Raw genomic sequence first — 24,105 nt, forward strand, 5'->3', positions numbered from 1 at the left:
ACAGATATTAATAATAAAGATAATAAACAGAGTGCACGAGAGGGAGGCTGGGGGAAAAATTAAAGGGCAGATTAAAGTGTAAAACAAAATCCCCTTTATCCATCATACAGTATCTTTATTTATTATTTGTATTTGTTTCTATCTACTGGGTTTATTGTGTAAACTTCAACATGAAGCATCTGAGTGAGAGAAAATAAAGAGTAACATTCACTGTTCATATGACAAAAATATAATGATTACCAAAAGGTACAAAAATTAAGAATTTGCACATTTAATTTCCTGAAGATAAAAGCAAATGATAATTGAAACATGGAACAACAGCAGATAATCTTCTTTTTATATCAAGCAGGAGCACAAAAACAGAGAATTGGGATTTAAAATATCCTGAGAATGCCACTAAAACAACCTCACAATGCAACTCTAACCTACTGCAGAAAATAAATGTACTAACGTGTAATCTGAACAGAAATGCTGACTTGTACCAAGGTTTAAGATGACGTGTGCTGCAGTGTATATAATATTTTGATCAGGAATGTAAATGAAGGGTGTGTGAACGCTGGCACATGAGCCGCAGTACGCCCATCAAACCTCCCATTTCTGTGATCTTGATGTCTCTGTAATTAACCAAAAGTACAAACTGCTATTTACAGAGACCTTGATTAGCATGGGAGCAAAGTATCTACAGTAAATATTGCTCAGAAATGTCAAGCAAAAGAGACAATAAATCCTCTTACAGACTGTTGTTCAAAACATCCTGAAGAAACATACAGATACTCAGAAATGGATAGCAGTGTAATGGATTAACAGATGTTTCTATTCAATGTTTCTAAAATGTAAATATTACTGGAGGAATATCCGTCAATCAGGGATTATTTTAAGAAGGTTTCGGTTTTACGACGTACTGAATCTTGTTTTCCCGTCACATTGGCACAAATGGGCTTCCGTAGAAATCTCATTACATTCACTCAAGTAGAGTTTTGAGGTATTTCTACTTATACAGAACAACACAGATCTGACCATAATAACAGTATATATATAGATCAATATATGACTATCTGTGTTTATTTAAAAGTCATAAAGCCTCCTGAACATTTTCTATGTGAAGGAACCCACAAAATAAAACACATTGGACCCCAAATTTTAAAGGATTTTGTTTTAAATCTGAGTATATTTTAATTATTTTGTTTCCATAAGTATGTGATAAACCCACTGAAGGACCCCTGCCTACAGGTACTGTGTTCATTTACTATAATAATCTCCTTATCAAGTTATTGTTTATTTTTAAATATTATATTCTTAAAGCCTGAAGTTGTTGGAAGCATTTTCTAAAATAAATCTTCATTTTTATTGTTTCCGGTCAACTTTACTCGCCTCAGACAACAATAAAACAAAATCTAGACAAAAAATAAATAAATATTTCCTAATGAATTTCAGGTTTCAGGTTGTACTGTCGTTACAGTAACAGACACACATCACTCCACTTCAAACTGTAGACTCCATTTTGTTACATTCCCCCCTGCTGTCGCTGCTCCGCGGTGGCGGGAAAAGTGAACCAAGCCTGAGCTCGAGCCACGTCACGTGCCGCTTCCCGCCTGTAGGTGGCGCTCAGAGCGCGAGAGACGGCTGCTTCCCGCCTCTCTGTGGCAGGACGGAGCTGGGAGAGAGAGAGGGAGAGGAGAGAGAGGGAGAGAGAGAGGGAGGGAGACATGATTAAAGGAGAGAGGGAGAGAGGGAGGTAGAAACATTTATTTACTGTATGTATGTGTGGAAACGGAGGGAGAGAAATCCGACAGTTAGGGGGGGTTTGACCGCGTGAACCAAAGAGTGCGGCGGCGGATAAGTATCCTACCAGAGAGTGTGTGAACGCTTTTTTTTTTAACCCCGTTTAATATAAGGTGATGAACGGCAGATATATGATAAAATAAATGGCAGAAAATGTTCACAAAGAGTTAGTTGTTGGGATGGATGCCCCCCTCCCTCCCTCCTGCTCTCTCCTCTTGGTGTAGTGTGTGTGTGTGTGTGGGGGGGGGCTTGGTAGAGACCGACAGAGATGAATAGAGGTAGAAACATTTATTTACTGTATATGTGTGGAAATGTTGGGAGATAAATCGGACAGTTGGTGGTTTGACCGCATGAATCAAAGAGTGCGGCGGCGGATAAGTGTCTAATAAAAGTGTGTGTGAGCATTTTTAATCCCCTTTTTTTATGTTTAATTTAAGGTGATGGAGACTCGGACTTGTGACTCCGAGCCTCACTCTGCCGCATACAGTCGGTATAGCGCACAAGCACCGGCTCCGGTTGTTCACAAACGGGGGGAAAAAACGACAGAAAATGTTGGGAAATCCACGAAGTTGCCCCCCTCCCTCCCCTCAGTATAGTGTATTGTAAGGGAGAGGAGAGGGGAGGGAGGGAGGGAGGGAGGGGGGAATGCTTGGTAGAGAGAGAGAGAGAGAGAGCGAGCAAGCAAGAGAGAGAGAGAGAGAGGGAGGGAAGCGCGAGCGCAGCCGTTTGGAATCACTCCACTTTCTCATCACACACAGTGCAGCCGCGCGACCTGCTCCGTGCTGGACCGGGAGGAGGACAGAGTTTGAGGCGGCAGAGCAGCGACCGCGCGTCGGGGTTGGAAACTAACCGGACGACCGCTGCTGGCAACTCCTACCGGAACTAGTGTTTTCTTGCTTTGGGTGATTTTTAAACCGTTTTTATCTTTTTTTTTTTTTTTTCTCTTATCCTTCCTCCCCTCCCAGTCCCGGTGCTCCGTCCACCATACATCCACCACCTCCACCCCCGATCAGCGGAGGATGCTGTTGCTGCTGCCCGCTGGTAACGCCCGTTCACGGAGTAGCAGTGAGTGACCCGCGGTCCGGCTGGCAGCTCCAGCCGCTCCACCCCCCGGAGAGAGGAAGGGACCTCCGGGTTGACGCGCAGCGCTGGTCACGACAGTAAAACTGGACATAAAATTGTGAGAGGATCCGGAGGAATAATTACCCCCCGCCCGGCCGACTGGATTGTTTGATTTGTTTTACGGTGTCCCTTTTTCGGCGTGGATTGTTAATTAATTTCGGGGCTTTTTTTTTTTTTTTTTCCCGGAGCGGCTCCGCCTGGGTACCGAGGAGGAGCGGAGCCTATAGCCGGGCTTGGAGCGCTCAGAGCTGGGGAACCGCGCGGCTCTCACCCGGTCCAGGTAGGAACTTCTCTCCACAGACCACACACAAATGATAACCCCCTATATATCTTTACATAACACCGTTTTTATGACACATTTTAAACATTTTCCCCGTAAATCCCCCCCTGTCACTGCTGCACTGTAGGAGCCGCTTTACGCACCATAAATAAGAGTAAATCCACTTTATTTCCACCTGGATGAGCTCTTACACATTCATTAAAAACAAAAAACACTCGATGTTGCATAAATCTCTTGCGACCATCGAGCTTTTTAAAAACACTTGTTGGTGAAATAAATCCATTTTAAATGTTCATATTCTGGAGTCTAATCTCGCCTGATGGGGTGCTTTACCTATATTACACTACAGTGCCATTGATCCGTATCGATCCCCTCCGTCCTCAACATTACCTCCATGTCTGTCAGTAATAAAATACCCGCTTCCTGTGGGTCACTCATGGGTTTCCTAACCCCAATGCAGAGCTCCCTATAGTGCATACAGGGAGCCTCACCACGGTGGGGGGGGGGTTCATTATGGATCCAAGAGTTCTGCAGGGAAGGTCGGTGCTATAGAGGAGAATATAAAATCATCATTATAATCAGAGGTTTGTCTTCCCACTGTAATATTAGAGCTAATCTGCCTTCAGGGACTCTTCTGGGGGGGGGCAACAATACAACAGGCCATTCATCAGCTCATAAACCAGTCACACAACCGAGACAGCGAACGCCTCTCAACATATCTGTTTCTCACCCAGCACCTGAGGCCTCCTGGGCACCTGTAGCTTCACATTTAACCCCCCCCCTCCACCACCACCCTGCCACCAGTATCTTCTGCTGTATGTGTGCTGTTGACGTGAGCTTAAATCCAAATAAAGGCGGGGGAGTTTCAGTGTAAAGGTGAGGGAGAGAGGGGAAGGGGGGGGGAGGCAGGGGATGGTGATTATCCGCCACAGCCACCGAGCAAAGCACGCGTCACCACCGGGGAATCCAGTCCGTCCAGTCCGTCCAGCTTCCTCCTTCCCTCTGCTGCTGTGGAGGGAGAGAGGATGGGTGTTCGACCTGCTCTCTGAGAGAGAGAGAGAGAGAGGGAGGGAGAAAGAGGGAGGGGGGGAGTCGGGTATTTACATGCAAACTGCATCTGCCTTTCTCTGACAGAGAGTGAGCTGTAGTAGTAGACCGCCGCCGCCGCTGCCGCCGCCGTCCCATGTGAACGTTCTGGTGATGTTTCCCCGAAGTGCATCATGGGGGAAACAGACGTGTGTTTTCTGGTGCTTCACATGACCTTTGACCCCCGTTCCCCTAATTCCCCCCCCGTCGCCTCGCTCTCTGATGTTATAACGGAGCTGAAAACCTGAGAGCTCGCCGCAGTCACAGACGGCCTTAACGGGGAGAGACTCCTTCGAGGTTCAGACTGCGGTTGTTGGTCAGTGCGTCTCCCCCCCCCTCAGGTGCATTACACCGGCCCACTGTTGGGAGGGGGGGGGGGTGATACTCTCTCTGAGGTTTGTGGCCAGGTTTTAGACGGCGAGCCCTGCCGTCACCCGAGCTCCTGTCCACCGCCGCCGCCGCCACCGGGGGCGAGGTCTGAGGTTTGGGATTCCTCTCTGCCGTCTCTAATTTGGAGGCACATCCGTCCAAATGTAACCAGAAATGTCACGGCCATCCACGGCTCTGTGGGGTGGGGGGTGGGGGTGGGGGGTAGAGGATTAGTCAGTGGGGAGAGGAAGAGGAGGAGGAGGAGGAGGTCGAACACGCCTTGCACATTTCTGCGTATAAAATTGGAGATCTGAGCACGCCGTGTTGTTAATGCCCGTCATTAAAACGGGAGCTGGGAGAGTGGGACACACACACACACACACTCACACACACACACACACACACACACACACACACACACACACACACACACACACTCACTCTGCAGAAGAAGAAGAGGCGTCCACGTGTCTGATTTAAAGAGTTTTTATGGCCGGTTTCAGGCGTGACGACAAGATCACGAAGGAAAAGCCGAAAACTCGCCGTAGAGTTTCGGAGAGAGCCGATCGATTTTAATCGTCAGGATCTGAAAGGATTCGTTTCTTCTTCTGTGGTTTATTATACTACATTTAGACGATTTATCGACCCCTAAAATAATTGCGATAAACGATGTTATCGGCGTTTTATGGCGTGAAGCATGATAAGCATCCATTTTCTTTCATATTCTTTGTACTTTTTTCTGCGTGTTGTTATCTCATAGCAAACAAGTTGAATGTAAATGCATGCGAGAAGCATTAAAGGTGGAGTGACAGTATAAATTAATACTTAAATATTAATTAATTACTTGTGAGTTGCTCATTTAACTTCTATGTAATGTTCATAAAACAGTCTCACTCTCACAATACTTCATTTAATGCCAGTTGTGTGTAGTTTTTTCATGTTTTATGATGTTTTTAAGGTTTATTTTCTTCTGTAAATGTTATTTATTTAACTGTAAAATGCAGCGCTGCGCGATAAGTCGACTCTTCGATCAGCTGTCGGTTATTTTAATTATCCATTAATCGTTTTGAGTCGTTATTTTTCATTAAAAATGTCCAAATTCTGATTTTAGCTTCTCAAATGTGAATATTTTCTGGGTTTTTTTAGTCCTTTTTATGACAGTAAACAGAATATCTTTAGGTTGAGGAACATCTTTCACAGTCTCCTCACGTTTTATGGACCAACCGACTAATCGATTAATGTAGAAAACGATCAATCGCTAATGAAAACAATCAGTACTCGATCACAACCCGATCAGATATCAGCTGATTTATTATCTAAACGTTTAAATATTGATATCTGTGTCGGCCTCTGACGTCCCGTTCTTAGCGCTCTGATCCGCCTGAACTGAGCGCTGTATCCCCCGCGCGCTCTTCGTCGCCACGGTAACAGACGCGGCCGCGGTCTGTTTTCATTTTGTCCCCGTGCTCCTGCCGTAGTCCGACATGTGGAATAAATATGTTGCCGTGGATTTAAAACGGCACTCCGATGACGCCTGATCTTTACTTTCCTACCGGCCTGCTGTTCATCTGCCATCCACTCCCATAATCCCCTTCTGCTGTGTGTGTGTGTGTGTGTGTGTGTGTGTGTGTGTGTGTGTGTGTGTGGGGATCAGAGGTTACACAGCACATCCTGTCTGTCAGTAGAAGGTCACACGTTTGAGCCCGGATCCGGTCGCTCCTGCCCCGGTGCCTCTGAGCAACAGAAAGGACACAGAGCACCGAAACCGGCGGTGAAACCATTAAAACCATTAAAACCGGTGAGTCAGCTCGCGGCCATCTGAAGTTTCCTGTCTGGCAGTAAAACGTCGGTCAGTCATGTGACGCAGCAGCAGAGTCGCATTCTTTTCATTTTCAACCCCCGACAGCTTTTCTCCGTTTACACAAGGCGTGGACGCGTTCACCAGGTGTGACACAGCGCCCTGCAGGTGTGTCCCAGGTGTATAAAGCGGTCAGTGTGTGACAGCCTGAGAGTCACCTGTCTGACAGCTAATGACACAATCAAGTTAATTTTAGAAATTATTAATATTATATATATATATATTATATTATAAGCCTCTCTGAGATCTTGGTGATGCGAGGGCGTTGCAATCAGAAGCTACAGCGCTAATGTGTGTAAATAAAGGCTTCTGTTATCAGTTACTTGAGTAGATATTTATACTTTAGATAGATCTTTATACGTTGGTACTTAAAGATCTGAGTCCTTTAAAGCACATTTATGTTTAATTAAACGCTGTAATAGATAGAATATATAATAGAGAGACTTTTTTCCGGCTTTATCTTTAAGAAATATGACTTTTGCTGCCTCAGAGCCAAAGTGGCACATTTTTAACTAATCTAATCGACTCTCAGATTAAATAAAATAGTGATATAAACTGACTATCAGATCCAATAATGAGTGTTGGGACGAGGTTGAAGCAGGCAGGTGGAGTCAGGAGGCAGAAAGACGCTGGCAACAGGCTGCTGCGTCTGAATAGGGAGGATGTGTGTGTGTGTGTGTGTGCTAATCTGGATCTAACAATGGTAGTGAATGGAGTCATTAGAGTAATCCCCTTTGTGCTGCAGGCGGGGGGGGGACCACACACACACACACACACACACACACACACACACATCGGACTGTCCACGATTCACCTCGACCACGAGCATCCCGTCCTCCTGAGATCTGACAACATCAAAGCATCTTTTGATTTCTGTGAGTGTGAGTGTGTGTGTGTGTGTGTGTGTGTGTGTGTGTGTGTGTGTGCTATATTTAATGCAAGCCAGCTTTGGTATGTGTGCACCACTGGACATTCAGGTTACTGTACACACACACACAGACACACACACACACACACTATTACACACCCTGATTTAAAATACACGCCCGTGAGGCCCGTGGCAGAAACTTTGAGAACTGGCTGCCGGCCGACCGGCTCTACCGCTGCCAGACGTGAGAGAATAGTTGTCATATTTTAATGGTTTGTAATTAGTCCGATGGTGTAATTTATATATCACCACAATTAAAAAGGATTGTTGAACCTGTATCTGTCACACAAACCAGAGTTCACTCAGAAAAAAATGGTTTTCTAATTGGTTTAAATAAACAGCTTTCCTGTGATGTTTCTATACTTAATGAATATTTAAAACCTGAGTTTAAAGCTTATTTTTTAATACTTTACATTAAGGAATAAAAGTTTAATGTGGCGTAAACCTCATCAGCCAGACAAGAGTTTAATCTCAAGGAAACAACCTTCTTAAAGGGAGTCTGGAACTAACTGAACAAATAATAAATTAATAAGATTACAAACTTTTAGATGCTTTGGGCACATTTCACTCTGTAGAAAATGCAGATTATTGATCGGCTGCTGCCTTAATGTGTGTGTGTGTGTGTGGGGGGGGCAGGAAGGGGCAGGGCATGTGTAAAGTGACCAATGAGCTCATTTGTTATGGACACGAGGGAGCTGGTTGTTAGTTGCACCCACTCATCAGACACCAGTTCACCAGGGAGAGCACCACGACGTGCAAACAGCTCATCTTCATGGGGAGTTTAAAGTTTAACCGGCTCATCGGTGCAGCCTGCAGGTCAGTCTCATTTAACCATGTTTGTTTTCTGGTAGATTAACTGTAGTTTGGTGATTTAAAGGAGATATTTAACTGGAATTTAACCCAAGATGTTGCTGTATAGTTTCCAGACTGTGTTTAAGGGCTTTAATATCGCTCCTGTTGGTGGAACAAGTTGATTATTATTGTTTTAATACGGGAAGTTTTGGTTGATTACCCGATGAGTCAACTAGAGGAGGGTGACGTCTGAATCATAAATTGGGATTTTAAACTACGTACGTTATAACATCAGGATACGCAGCTACAAAATTTCACAGATCGTGTTTTCCAAGGAAGCTCGCGTCCTAACGAGTTGTTCGTTAGTCTACTGGTTCCTAACCCGGGGGTCGGGACCCCCGCTAGGGGTCGTCAAAGCTTTATACGGGGTCGCAAAGCCTTCTTGATTTTAACAGGGGGTTAGGAAAACTTAAAAAAAGACACTCTCTGCATCTGGTTCACTTCTGTGAAGGAAAGTAAACTGTCTGATAGAACAATGTCCAAGTATTAGAGACAAGAAAACTTCTATTATAGTCTGTTTGATTGTTAAACATTATAAAATACAAAACAAAGACAGAAAAACAGAAAATAACAATCTGCTCAAAATTCATTCAAATCACTGATTTTATGACTATAAATAATGGATGAAGGTTGGGAACCAGTGTATTATGTGTGGAAGAGTTGGTTGGTTGTTGGATATAAGTTTGAGTTTTGTTTTTGCAGCTACTGGAAAAAATAAACTTTAACGTATGTTTGTAGAAATATTCAATTTTCAGTTTGTATTGAGGCGACGGAGGTCGTTAGAGCAGCGTGGGAGGTTAACGCTGCTCTTTGTGATGTAATGTACATTAACACACACTCTGAATATCAATACTGAACACACACACAGCGGGGGGGGTAACAGGGCCATTAAGACCAGCGCTGTTGTCTGGACACGCCCTCTCTCTCTCTCCCTCTGTGTCCTCCATTGTGAGTCTTTGTCTCTCGCCCGTTCCAGGAGTCAGACCGTCAAACAGCCTCCTTACACATGGAAATCCTACTGTCCTCGTGCAGCCCTGCAGTGTCTTTGTACTGTAAAACACACACACACACACACACACACACACACACACACACACACACACACACACATACATTTGAACACACACACAGAGCGGCCGGTCGGTGAGAAAGTTTCCGACTGTGGGAAAAAGGACGAGCTGGACGATCCCCGGCTCACCCCGGGACTGTCCCCGAGGAGACAACAAACACACACACACACACACACACACACACACAAACACACACACACTACATGTGAACAAACATGTTAACAGGGATTCTCATGACCCCGATCTGCCTCCATGTTACAGTTTACAAAACCACAACAATTCACATTTCCCATGAGCAGTGAACGAGGGCGGCTGGTGTCGGATTGCGTCTGACTCATAGTTTGTGTTTCAGTGTTGCATAATTTTATGTTTTACATTTTTACGTCTTTAAATTAGATTTGTTAACGACTTAGAAATGTGTCTGCAACCCTAAATATCCCCCAAACTATGTGTGGCTGCAGTGAAACTGAGATGTGACCACATATGAACTCTCGGGGGGGGAATGTTACACAGGATATGCAGAATGTGCTCTGGTGTTTGTTTCTAAACCCTCAATGGTACATTTTTCGAGCTCTCTCCGGTTTGTTTTGAGTCACATGTGGGTGTCAAAAAGAGGTTAATGGTGTTTGAGTCTGTTGTGGCAAAGTTTATCTGGTCCGTGTCAGAGTTCGTACTCAGGTGACGTCCAGTAATCAGGTACGAGCTCCTCGTTTGGTCCTTCGTGTTCGTCCGTGTTGCCTTCAGGGACATAAAATTAGCACTAGGCATGTCACAAAATCCCATGTCCTTCAACATATACTCCCTTTTCTAATAGATGTTTTCTTATTCATTAAATTAACTACAGTAGAAAAACTAGTGTTTTAAGAATAGACCTCGCTGTCCACGAGGCAAACGCTGGTCCATTTGCCGTAATCAGTTGAGCAGCTGGTAAAATTTAACCAGCAATTTGGCCGAAGGGACACAAAAAGTGAATTTAACACCCTGGTTGCCTTCACACCAATTTCCTGCCTGCGTGCGTGGTGTGCGGAAGAATTCAACCCATCAACCGAATGACTAATAATGTTGACACACAGAGTGATTCTCCACTGATATCATCCCATCGCGGTCCTGAAGGTGTCCTTTCTTCCCCGCGGTGGGTTATTTCCCGGTTTATACCGACCCGAGAGTAAAAACAGGAGGTCAGTGTTAAACAAACAGCGGCGTGAGGTTTAATGTTAATGCACCAGGAAGCACAAACACACTACTTTTATTCATTTATCTTGGTGTTTATAGTTGATACGTGTGTGTTTATAACCTATAAAGTTTATATCCTAATCTCTTCTATTCAGAACCACGTGAGAATATAACTAATAAAATATACATTTGGTGTTAAACTAACATCACCGAGGTTTTAAAAATGAGTTTTAAATGAGCTACAAAATAAAAGCATGAACATCACAACTGGTGTGTATTCGTCACCGTCACCGTCCCGGCATACTGACAGCAGGTCGGACCGGTTGGTGCAGTTCTGGCGGCGCCATCGAAACGGGACGCCGGCCAGCAAACTGTGTGTTGTTTCAGCTCAGTTTCCACGGTGACGTGTGAAATGCCTGCGCGGGGGGTCAGAGGTCAGAGGTCGGCGGGGTTTGGGGTATTTGGCAGCTCTGGAGACAAATGTGAGAAAAGAAACACACACACACGTATTACACTGTAACACACACACACAGTGAACCCCCCCCTCCACACACACACACACTCATTCACATTCGTATGGGGGTAATTAGGTGTGTGTGTCACAGCAGGAAGCGGCACTGTCAAACATTTGCTGCTTTCAGCCTCTCAGCTGTTGGGATCTTGTCTGTTTGTTGACTGTTTGTTGGACATTTTTCACAGTTTTAACTAAAAACTCTGCTGTTGTAGTCGCGTACACGTCTGAGAAAGGCTCAGGCTCAGCTCACAGGCATCGTCACTGACGTGGTCAAAAGGTATGTGGACAACAGTGCCTACGTGTTCATCTCGGAGGTGTTAGATAAGGTCGCCGTCCACATACTTTTGGCCACATTTCTCCACCTGCACCAGTAGGAACCAGTATGAATTTGCATCAACCCTCAGTTACCAGTCAGCGTTTATGAGCTTTTAAAAGCTCCAGTGTCCAACATTTATTATCAGTCATATAATAATCATATGTATGTTTTTATTAGTGTTTAATCTCCTGAATATAAGAACTGTTGTGTTTTATATATCTATAATATAACTATCTGCTTTATACGGCAGTTTCACAGCCGCAGTCGTCAAATACAGACGCGAGCGGTGTTCAGTTAGCTGCGACTTGAATGCACTAAATACTGCACAATGGTCCTTTTTAAACACACAGTAACATTAAAGTCTTCTTACGATGTGAACACACTTCGTCCTCATTAACCAACAATAATGAGAAATATGTAAATTAATAAATTCCACAAATGACAGAAAACCGATCGACTGATTGATTGACTGCAGTCCTGACAGTATTGAATCCTGGACACACGCCTAAAGACTGTTTACTTAAGGATCAATAACAGTTTCCTTTAAGTGTGCAGACGATATTTAACATCTGAGAGCTCGGCATCAACCCCGATACACGACACAACTTTATTTCCGATGTCGTGTTTTCCGTTGGAGGAAACTTTAACGGGCTCAGGAAACACAAGCCTTGACTCCCACACACACAGTTCAGTAGTCCACAGTAACGTCGGTGCATCAGGAGGAAGATGAGGAGGAGGAGGAGGAGAGCAACTTCCTGCTTCCTGCTCAGCATGCCGGTCCATATGTATGTGTGTGTGTGTGTGTTCGTCTCCAAATCAAGGACGTGAGGAGAAAAAAGAAAAGCTCTTCAGATTAACCTCGACGACCCGCAGCCGAGAAACTCCTACAGCACAAAATAGAGAGTGTGTCTGAGTGTGTGTGAGTGAGATGAATTACTGCCAAAGAACAACTAAAGTACGCGTAGAGACGGAGAGAAGAAAGAGAGGAAGAAGAGGTGGAGGTTCAAAAGGAGAGGAGATGAAGAAAGAGTCTGGCTCAGATATAAAATTATGAGCTCCAGACCTTTTGTGAGCGAGATGTTTCAGCCTTGATCTCGGAGTCGGTTCTCATCACCGGAGTCATCATGGCTCATATAGACTCAGATATTGTGTTTTATGACTTAAATTGTGTTAGATTACATAAGTCTGATTTTCATTCAAATTGACGTTTAAAAGCTCTTAAAAAAGTCTTAAATCTGAGTTTATGAGCCTCATGCAAACCTTCAAAATGTCTGAAATCTTTGTTTGTCAGCAGGAATACAGAAAAACTATTAATTATAGACGCACTTTTAATGACATTGGTAGAAGTTAAATATAATATAATATGATATCCTGAACCAAGAAACTACCTTTTAAATTTTAGAGCAGATCTGAATCACCGGGAGGGGGGGCTAGCACAGCCACAACATAATCTATAAACTGTAATACATACAATAATAGTAGCTGTTTCTTGTGCCGTTCCTCTGGTGGAAAATGTGATTGTTTCTGTATCTCCCCAGAATCCGACGCTCCGTCATTCACACCCGCTTTCCCGCCGTTATTTGTCGGCCGTGAGGCGAGAGAGGAGCCGGGGGTTTGAACTCCTCATGCAGCAGCAGCCACGTAGACATTAGTCTGATGAGTCAGTCGTGGCCTGAATTACTCACAATGTGGCTCGGGGTGGCAAAATAAGCTGCTGTGCCACTACTGACCCCCCGTTACCCCGGCTCTCCATGCACGCCATGATGTACCATGTATGGATTTGTTCACATGTTTGTAAGCTCGTAATGCTCAACAAACAAATGACACATCACTTAAAAACTTAAAAATAGTAATAAAAATGTTCTTATTCTTCAACAGAGTTTGTTAAATGTCCAAACTGTCTGATCCTAAAAGTCCTATAAGGAGAACTTGTAATAAATCAGTTGTTATGGGGTACAAACTTCTGAAATACACAGATTTTCAAAATAAAACTAAATGCTTCTCTGCTGTATTTGTTCCTATCTGTGACACTGATGGTAGAAGTTGTGTTCAGCATAAAAACTCGTTATACAGTCTCGAGTCTGAGTTGCTGACACTCGCAGTCGTCCCGTTCCTGCTCGCCGCCTCCCGTCACTATATTTTGGTCGAGTGTCGCCTGCAGCGGCGCTCGGTTTGTCTTCCTGTCAGTGCGGTCGACTGGCAGCAGGAGGAAGTCATCAGTCTGTGCTGCTCGGCTGCTCTCTGCACTCTCAGAAACCCCGTCACCCCTCAGGTCTCGCAAATAACCGTACGGGACATGTTTAGTGGCCCGAGGAGACGAATTCGACCATCTATTCCTGAACGACTCTGACATAAATCTGAGCGAGGAGCAGCTCTGTATGTCGGCGTTATGTTATTCGGCGTTTGGAGGATGAGTGGCGGTTTCGTTAATCTGTTTTCCCTGTCCTGTTTCAGAGCGGTGCAGTCGGGCGGAGACATGGCGGCGCTCAGGTGGGAGGTTCTGCTGTTCCTGACGGTCAGTCTGCTGGTTTCCTGCGGCGCCACGACCTCTGACGTCCTGTTTCGGGTTTCTGAGGAGCAGCCGCCCAACTCGCGTATCGGCAGCCTGGCGGCGGAGCGGGGCCTGCCCGACAGCGGCCACCTCTACAAGCTGGAAGTGGGCTCGCCGTACCTGCGGGTGGACGGCAAGACCGGCGAGATCTACACCACCGAGATCCCCATCGACCGTGAGACGCTGAGGGACTGCCGCAACCTGTTAGAGGGCGACAAATGCTTCCTGGAGTTCGAGGTGTCGATCACCGACATGGTGAAGGGCTTCGGCTCGGGGCCGCGGCTCATCGAGGGACGCATCGAGGTGGAGGACATCAACGACAACACGCCGCAGTTCTCCTCGCCCATCCTAACCCTCTCCATCCCCGAGAACACGCACATCGGCACCCTCTTCCCCATCCCCATGGCGACCGACAGGGACTCCGGCACCAATGGCGTGGCCGAGTACTCGCTCACCACCGGGCCGGACGCCGACCAGCTGTTCAGCCTGCAGGTCGCGGTGGACACGGACGAGAAGCTGCCTCAGCTGGTCGTCATGGGCAACCTGGACCGCGAGAAGAAGGACTCGTACGACCTGAACATCCGAGTGGTGGACGGCGGGAGTCCGCCGAGGGCGAGCAGCGCTCTGCTCCGAGTCACCGTCACCGACCAGAACGACAACGCCCCGAAGTTTGAGAGGAGTCACTACGAGGCCGAACTGCCGGAGAACAGCCAGCAGGGACACTCGGTGCTACAGGTGAGTGCCGACACACACACACACACACACACACACACACACACACACACACACTATAATCTGTTGTTGAGGTAATTTACTTTTCTTCTTTCAGAAAACTTAAATGTTTTGGATTATTTTGGCTCTTTAGATTAAATTGTTTTTCACTTGAATTAGTTTTCTGAACAATTTTGAAGAATTATTTCACAACTAAAGACTAAAACTTAATAATTTATTTATTTAATCTACATTTATTTTACTTTTTTGATACATTTTCGATCAGTTTTTTAGTTTTACATCATTTTAAACTAAATATATTTTGGGTTTTTTACGAGAACGAGACATTTGCAGACGTCGTTTTCAGTGTAAAACAACAACAATCAATATATTAATTGTAATGAAAGTTAGTTGCAGCTCGAATCTGAACCACTGATTAGTGAATGAAAACAAAGGTGAACTATGAGCCATAAAAGCCTCCTATGTGATATTTTTGATGATTTGTTGTCAACATTAACTCGTTTGTTCGGCTGTAATTACTGTATGTTCAGCCTGGTTTTACCTTCCAGATCAGTGGTTCAGATAATCAGACCGAACTGGACTGAAGATGTGAGACTAAAATATATAAAAGCAACAGGAATCATGGACAAAACCACTAAAAACGGGGGTTTTCTCCCTTAAAACAGCAGAAATATGACAGAAAGTTTCACATCTTCACCTGTAAGTCAACAGTTCCTACGAGGATTCAGTTCACCAACGCAGATTAATGTCAAATTCTACTTTTATGCGGCAGGAAAAAGACCTGAAGTACGATATAAAACATTACAGCTACAGAAAGAAGAGGCTGGGGTTTATTATCTCTGAGAGATTATTATATCTCAGCACAGATGAGAGCATTACTGGGTTGGTGTAGCACAATGGAAACACATTGAATGCAGGTATCCATATACAGGCTGTACTCTCAGACACAAATATACAGAAGATACATGGAAAAAGCCGGAGAATCAGAGGGTAAAATTAGCTCTAGGGGGGATGAAAGCACATAAACTGGAAGAAGATATTAAGTTTGTGTGCATGTGATTCAGATTTCACACCAATTTAGGACGGATTAAAAGTCTGGATAAAGGAAGGTTTGACGTCTTTATGCTGCGTTAACACAAAGATTTCTGTAGATATCTCAAATTAAGAACAAAATATCTGGTAATGGTAACTGTCGGAGGAAGGGCGGAGGTCACGCAGCGAACTGCTATCATACAGAACAACTGGAATATAAGTACAAACACACACCAATGGATGTCAAACCATATATTGAGGTTGTGTCTCCCCCAGAAGCAAAAGGTATTGACAGATATTTAATGGGTTTACAGCCGGCGGCAGGGTGGATGAAGAACGTTGGACAGACCATAAATAATTGGTAATAATTGATGTTACAGCGGAGATTTACTTCGATATCTTCATACAACACTTAATATTAGATACTGAGTTGAAGGAGCATCAATTATCTATGTATTTATATCTGTATAGTTATATTATGTCCCTTTTTTCATAGTAAAAGAAAAAGATTATTATTTACGTTTTCTGTTTCTGAGGTGAAAGAAAATCACAAGAGAGAGCGTGACGCTTGCAAGCGGCTAACTCACTAACAGGTTACCCCACTTTTCTTAAAGGGGAAGGATGTGTGGAGGAAGTAAATACAGCATTATAAACATCCCTGATAGAAACATTTACTGTAAGAAGTGCAGTAAAACGTTCCCTGTCAGTGTTTTTTAATATTATATATAATGTTTGTAGATTAATTTAACTGCTGTATTAAAGGTTAAGCTCGTTGTTCATATACTGGTGGTCAGTTTTGGCTGCGATGCCTCATTAAATTTGTATTTATCAGAAGCAAAAGTGGCCTTGCCCTAAAAAAAAAGAAGACTAGAGTCCAGGCTTTTCCCAATGTTTGTCCTCACTATCACACTCTTCTTGTGTAAGAGAGTTTAATTCAGGATAAATCTGCCCCTCCTGGTGTCTGAGTGCTCCTCCAGACTCAATCCACATCGCAGTGATAACACGGCGAGCTGCAGGACAACACGGCGCGCTGACTGCACATAATATGCTGCTCAATTATCCGTACAGACAGATGGTGCGGTGGGAGGTGAAGCAGGCCGTGGGATCGCCGTGTGTAGTCACATATTAACCACTGATTCAACTTCACCTTTGAGCCCCCCCCCGGGTGGCGGCGGCTACGTGATGCCACCGTCAGCTGGGCAGGAGCAGGAAGTATCCCGACAAACCTTGCCATATCCTCCTCCTCCTCCTCCTCCTCCTCTTCCCTCGCTGCAGCGCGACCAGCCAGCCTTCCAGCGAGCAGCGCATGACTTAATCTGAGTCAGTCATGAGATTATCCACGGGGCTTATTGGTATTATTGCTCTGGATGTGGCTCGTTGCATTTCAGAGAGCCGCAGAATTCATTTCACTTAACGTAGCGTTTTTTTTTAGGAGTGATGCTTTTAGAGGCAGCGGGACGGCGCCGACTGACGACCCTGACCTGCTTAAGATCGTCCAATGGCGGCGCAGACATGTATATCACTGCTTTTCTGACTCGCTCTTTTAAAGGAGCGTGCCGCTGCGTTTTTTTTACACAGTTTGACCTATTTGGAAATCTTCTTTCCAGGCAGCCGCTGGTCACCAAACCCCCTTATTAATCAATTATTATTAAAATTAAATATTAATGAGCGTGAACGTTCTTGAGCGAGTTCACCTATATCTGTTTGGATCAACTAAAATCGAGTTAACTGATAACCGAAAAATTAAAATCTTAGTGTCAAAAATTTAGGATAAAATGATAACTCAGTACTTTGAGTGTTTCCCTCACTGTGGCCCAGCAGCCTTTAGTATTGATCGTCTGTTAGTCAATCCCTCCAAGAAGTTGCGATCACAACAATTACAGCAATTTTTACTTTCTCCCGTAATTTTATTGCCAAAAGTGCCTAAAAACAAACATTTTTTGAGACAAACTGCTGTGAAATCAGGCATTTTAGGCCACAACAACCCCCCAATAGTACAGATATATTTATTTATTATACTTTTATTATTAAAGTACATTATAGTTTCAGCTGCTTGATCCTAATTCTTGACCTTAAACAGTTTAACATTTGATTTGATACGATAAGAAAACGCTGACTTTGGACTTTCTATGCAGATGATGTAATCATTTATTAACCCTTATCGGCTGTGTGGGTGTGATTTGATAAGATTTGACCTACAAACAGCCGCCATCACATTTTGGTTCGAATGTTGCTCTCACACCTGATTGGGTCCCTGAAGTATGTGACATCACCTTGTTCCTCACTAAGCCCCGCCCACTTTGAACCAGCCAGAAAACAACAGAAATGCGTCACATGAAACGACTAAAACTGCTCTAACTTTGGTAGATTTGGGCGGTTTTATGTCAGATCTCATCAATCAGAGTGAAATTAGGTTTTAATCTGCTAAGACTTCACATTGTTCCTTTAGTGTTATTCACCCTTTTTAAGATGTAAGATCTCTTCAAATCTATTAAAGAACAATTGAGAATACTGACTGAACAGCCACATCTGAGAAAAAGACGATAAATAACAGCTGATTAATCAACTCGAACACACTGAACTACCATTTAATTATAATGTATTTTAGTCAATAATAAACCAGATGGGATATAAACTGATGACGGATTATCTTTCTTAGGAATAAACTGAAACTAAAAGCCTCCTTGAGGGAAGATAACCAGCCTAGAAATTAATGGTTCTAATTTTAAAAAAGCAGAGAATCTAGGCCGCTGTTTAAGAAACCGGTTGGGTCTCGCTGGTTAATAGTTAACCGGGAGATAAACAGTGTTTATATTTGCTGTACGCCCGAACAGAGCGGCCTTGGAAAGCAGCCAACGCGGCTCTGGCCTCATCACAGCAGCACTTTGCTCCAGCAGCTCCACTGTTCAATACACAATTCTCAGAAGCTGTCAATAATTCACCGCTGTTTGGTGATGTCTGGCTGCTTAAAGCCACACCGGAGGAAAAGGAAATCAATGGGCAGGAGAAATTATAATTTCACTTTCATGCTTTCTTTAACCTTAACCTCTCCGACTTGGATCAGTGATTTCCACGGTCGCCCTCACGGGTGTGCCGGTTGACGGTCTGTCACAGTCCTGTGATCCTGAGCAGGCAGGAAACCAGATATTTATTATGTGGCAGTCTGAACTAGAGTCCGTGTTAAAAAGACAATCCTTCAGAGATTTCTGTTGGCCGCATTAACCTTTTTGAAACGTGGATTTCCTCCTTAAATGTTCAACTAAATGTTCCCTTGACTCCAGCTACAAACGCAGATATCTCCGCAGGAACATTTTGGAGGATCTATTGGCAGAAATTTAAATAATATCATTACGTTTGTTTATTATTATAGAAATAAGAATAATGAGACGTTTTTATGCACCATAGTTTCTCCTACACATTTTTTTTGAAGAATTATTTCAGAACTAAAGAGTAAAACTTAATAATTTATTAGTTGAATCAACACTTATTTTAAAATTTTTTTTTGTTTTACATCATTTTAAACTAAATATATTTTGTGTTTTTTACTGTTCGGTCAAAAGTATATTAATTGATAATGAAAGTTAGTTGCAGCTGATTTCTGAATGAAAACAAAGGTGAACGGTGATAAAAGGCGAGCAGTATTCAGTTGCCGCTAAATCCGACACACTGGTCCCTTTTGTTAAATACATATTTGATATATGAGGAATAGTTTCACATCTCAACCCCAGATTTAGGCATCAATGTCCTCATCTTGGCAAGAAAGTGAACGAGCATAATTCCCCCAAAAACGTCCTTTTAAAAACCATCTCTGCTTGAATTTCAAATAAATTCTTGTGTCCTTGGAGTTTTATTGTTTGTTTTAAATGGGTTAAGATAGTCCTCCCTCCCCCCCACTGGCAGATTGTCTTTTTTAAAAGAAACCAGTTATATGTTTTAGGACTTCAATTTTAGGAGATTATTTTGCTGAGTGCACGCTTGGCTCGGATTCAGCTTTTAAAGAAATAGTGGCCTTAAAATTTAAAAACCCTAATTACATTACTGTGAGTCCCAGGTGAAGCCTGGAAGAGAAACGCTGAACCAGCAGCACCTGGGACATTTAAATCAGCTGTTCAACAGCTAGTTTGCTTAAAATCTACACGCCGACCTACATTTCTCAACAGCGAACCGTGGCACCGAATGAATGCAATTAAAAAGTATTAGATGTGCAGATAGAAAGGCGTCCTAACGAGTGCATCCTAAGTGATATTCTGCTGACGGATCGTACCTCCTAATTGACTAATTACCTCCATTTACTTTGGGTTTTTGGGCGCACGAAGCTGGCCCGAATGCCGGTCCGTCCTTTCTCCAGTCTCCTAATGGGCCCCGAGGAGCCGAGGCTTTTCTGATAATGAGAGGAACATTAACATTCACTCATCTGCCCATTAGACGCCAATGACCCGCTGCACGGCCGTTAGATGTTGTTGTGTGGGCGTGTGTGCTCGGCTTTGATCGTCCGTTATGTTTCACACATAAAGGCCCCCCCCCCAGGAAAACATAAAGGGGTTTGTAGTGTTGCATTAGTAATGGTGGTGAGTCTGTAAGAAGGTATATGATCATTAAGATCCAACGGCGGTTATAACGGCGTGTTCAGACTGCTCAGTTTTAACTTTTGGATTTGTGAACTTTTATGGTGAAGATTGACACATAAATGGAGAATTTAATAGTTTAATTTCAATCAGTTAATCAAAATAAAACGACAACTTATATCTTTATATACTGAGGATCTCCTGATTTGATTGATTACCTGTTGTGTTGACAAACCCAAACATCTTTTCAACGTTGTCTGGAGGTGTTAAAAGCAACAGAAAAGAGAGATTTGGTACAAAAGTAACGCTTTAAAAGATTAAAACATTACAGACTCACATGGATCAACAGAAGCCCAAAAATAAAGATATTTGAACTCAAAACCATTATTTTGGCACACTAGTGAAGCATTACATAGATGGTTTTAGAAATCAGTAAATTCTCTCAAATCTTCAGTTTTCCAAAAACTAAAACAAAAAATTACACTTGTGTGTAAAATGGGTCCATAACAGATCATCCAACTATAACAGAAAATTAAACAGTGTAAAAATAACATTTAATTTGCTGTAAGTGATCTTCTTTTTATTAATTTTCTTTGATTTCTTAATTATCCTATTTTTATTTTTAGGTTACTAAGGGAAAATGAAGCCAACTACATAAACGTACTAAAAAGTACTTTTAATGTCCCGGATGACAAACCTGAGTCACAAAAACACAAAATTATCTTCCTGCACAACCTTTTATTTGGGGAAATATAGTATTTGTAAAACCTTTTCTTTTTGTCCTCACAGGTCAGAGCCAACGATGCCGACACCGGCGCCAACGGAGAGATCGATTACAGCCTGCACCAGGCGTCGGACACGGTCCAGAGGCTCCTGCGCATCGACCGCTCCACAGGCATCATCTACGTGAAGGGCCTGGTGGACCGCGAGGAGGAGAGCTTCCTCAAGTTCTTTGTGGTCGCCAAAGATCGTGGACCCAACTCCAAGAGCTCCAAGGTCCTGGTGACCATCAACGTCAAGGACCAGAACGACAACGCGCCCGCCATCGAGATCCGCGGTATCGGCTTGGTGACGCACCAGGACGGCATTGCAAACATCTCGGAGGACATGCCCATCGGCACACCGGTGGCGTTGGTCCAAGTGTCGGACCGCGACGAGGGGGAAAACGCGGTGGTGACGTGCGTGGTCGCCGGTGACGTCCCCTTTCAGCTCCGACCTGCGAGCGAGTCGGCCAACGATCGGAAGAGGAAGTACTTCCTGCAGACGACCACGCTGCTGGATTACGAGCGTGTTAAGGATTACAGGATTGAAATAGTGGCGGTGGATTCTGGGAATCCGGCGCTGTCCAGCACCAACGCTCTCCGAGTCCAGGTCACGGACATGAACGACAACACGCCAAGCTTCTCTCCCGTGATGCTTGAGGTGGACTTTCCGGAGGGCAACCAGCCAGGCGACAAGGTGCTGGAAGTCGTGGCGACGGATGCCGACAGCGGCACCAATGCGGAGCTGGCGTACAGCATCATCGAGCTCTCGGCCAGCAGGCTGTTTGAAATCGATGCCAACAGCGGAGAGGTCCGCGTGAAGAACCTCCTGGATCGGGAAGAGACGGAGCGATACGAGTTCCGCGTGGCGGCGGCAGACAAGGGAGTTCCGAGTAAAACCGGCACCGCTACCGTGGTCATTAATGTTCTGGACCGCAATGACAATGACCCCAAGTTCATGCTGAGCGGCTACAGCTTCTCTGTCATCGAGAACATGGCGCCGCTCAACCCTGTTGGTGTCGTGACCGTCACTGATAATGATAAGGGCGAGAACGCCAGAGTGAGGCTGTTTGTGGAACCGGACAACGGCAAGTTCGTCATCCAGAACGGCACCGGAACCATCCTGTCCAGCATCTCCTTCGACCGAGAGAAGGAGAGCACCTACACCTTCCGCCTGAAGGCCGTGGATGCCGGCGACCCACCTCGATCCTCCTACGTCGGCGTGACCATCAACGTCCTGGACGAGAACGATAACGCCCCCTATGTCACCAAACCGGCTAACTCCTCCTACACGTACATGTCGCCGGTCACCCAGCCGGAGACCCGTGTGGAGGTGGTGGAGGCCGAGGACATCGACTACGGACCCAACGCCGAGCTGGTGTACACCATCACAGGCGGCAACCCATACGGACTGTTCCACATCTCACCGAGCAGCGGGGAGATCACACTGGCACAGGAATTCACCGGCAAGCACACCGGGCTGCACCGCCTGGTGGTGAGGGTCAGCGATAAAGGCAAACCTCCCCGCCACACCACCGCCCTTGTGCACGTCTTTGTCAACGACACCAAATCCAACGTCTCGCTCATCGAGGCGCTGGTCGGGCACAGCCTCTACACCCCTCTGGACCGGGACATCGCCGGAGACCCCAACTACGCCCACGCTCAGCGCAGCAACATCCTGTACGGCAGCCTCGCAGGGATCGCCGGCGTGATTCTGGTGATTGTAGCCGTGATGGTCATCAGGTACAGACTGCAGAAGGACACCAAGAGTGGCTACCAGGCCGGCAAGAAGGAGAGCAAGGATCTGTACGCGCCGAAGCAAGGCCCCAAAAACGGCAAAGGGAAGAAGAGTAAAAAGGGTAAAGCCCCAAAACCGGCAAAACCGCTGGAGGAGGACGAAGAGGCGAGCTTACAGAAAGGCCTCAAGTTCAACCTCATCAACGACACGGTGAACGACAGTCCCCGAATCCACCTGCCCCTTAACTACCCGCCGGGAAGCCCCGACCTCGGCCGCCACTACCGCTCCAACTCCCCTTTGCCGTCGATCCAACTCCAACCGCAGTCGCCCTCCGCCTCCAAGAAGCACCAGGCGGTTCAGGACCTCCCCGCCACCAACACCTTCGTGGGAACGGGCGACAACAACTCCACGGGCTCCGACCAATATTCGGATTACAGCTACAAGGCCAACCCGCCCAAATACAGCAGCAAACAGGTAGGAGACTACGCAAACACGTACCAGAGGGACATTTATTGGACCAACCAGGTGTGGTAGTACCCGATGGAACCTATTCTCCCACCAAAAGCTGCACTGATTCCCCCGCACAGCACCCTCACGGCTGGTTTCTGGTTCTGTTTATTTCTGGTTTGGTTGTGTTTCACCATTTCTGTTCTGTTCAGTTTTTTTTTTTTTGGTTTTCACCTCCACATGGACACTCACTCACACCATGAAGGATTGCGTAAGGGATAGACCAAATATGGGCTTTACCAATATATAGAAAACATTTGGTGACTAAAAAGAAAACCCCCATAATGAACTCTGTTGATCCAGAACATTCTGGAGGGTTGTTTTTATCCTGTATGTTTGTTTCTGTTGTTGTTGTTGATGTTCACAAAGAGTAAATACTGTGTAAAATCCTGATCAATCACTATTGATACCTGAATCCCATATGGGTCTATCCTTTTATTTGTTCCACGGTGGGTTAATGAAGGAAGGTTATGAGTTCTTTTCATTCATTCAAGTGTTTTTGAATCTTTGTGCGACCATTGAAAGGTTCACGCTGACATCCTCATTAAGTCTGAATGTGTTTTTTCTGTTTGCTGGAGAGCTGACTCGAGGTTTTAAAGCTGCTCTTTATGGCCGGATCAGCTTGTTGAAGTGTGACAAAGAGCGACTGTGAATTCCTAAGTTAGTTCGGTACCCGTTTCTTTTTTCTTTTATTGTTTCTTTGGCCGGAGGAACTTAGACTTTGGCTGAGCAGCACTTTTAGAGTGTTTCCATCCAGTTCGGACCAATTTAAGGTAATTTCAGGTCGGTCGGGGAGCCGAGCAGTGAAGAAAGAAAAGAGTGAGGTTGTAAAAAAGAAAAAGAAAAAGCCGCTACACTAAAGAAGGAGA

General features: G+C 44.9%; 1 protein-coding gene across 4 annotated transcripts in view; it reads left to right on the forward strand.

The window, feature by feature from the left end:
* Positions 1–2,508: 2,508 nt before the first annotated feature.
* LOC127374465 (protocadherin-1) overlaps positions 2,509–24,105 on the forward strand; it is a 191,222-nt gene continuing 169,625 nt past the window's right edge. The window contains exons 1-3 of one of the 4 annotated variants that reach the window (XM_051419795.1): positions 2,509–3,184; positions 13,805–14,636; positions 21,020–23,203. In XM_051419795.1, coding sequence (XP_051275755.1) covers positions 13,827–14,636; positions 21,020–23,203 — 2,994 coding nt within the window. In that variant the 5' untranslated portion in view covers positions 2,509–3,184; positions 13,805–13,826. Of the gene's footprint in view, positions 3,185–8,127; positions 8,242–13,804; positions 14,637–21,019; positions 23,204–24,105 lie in introns of those variants that run through there. The other 3 variants (XM_051419794.1, XM_051419796.1, XM_051419797.1) reach the window with 3 other exon arrangements.

This window comes from Dicentrarchus labrax, unplaced genomic scaffold, assembly GCF_905237075.1.
Source record: "Dicentrarchus labrax unplaced genomic scaffold, dlabrax2021, whole genome shotgun sequence".
Classification (NCBI taxonomy): domain Eukaryota; kingdom Metazoa; phylum Chordata; class Actinopteri; family Moronidae; genus Dicentrarchus; species Dicentrarchus labrax.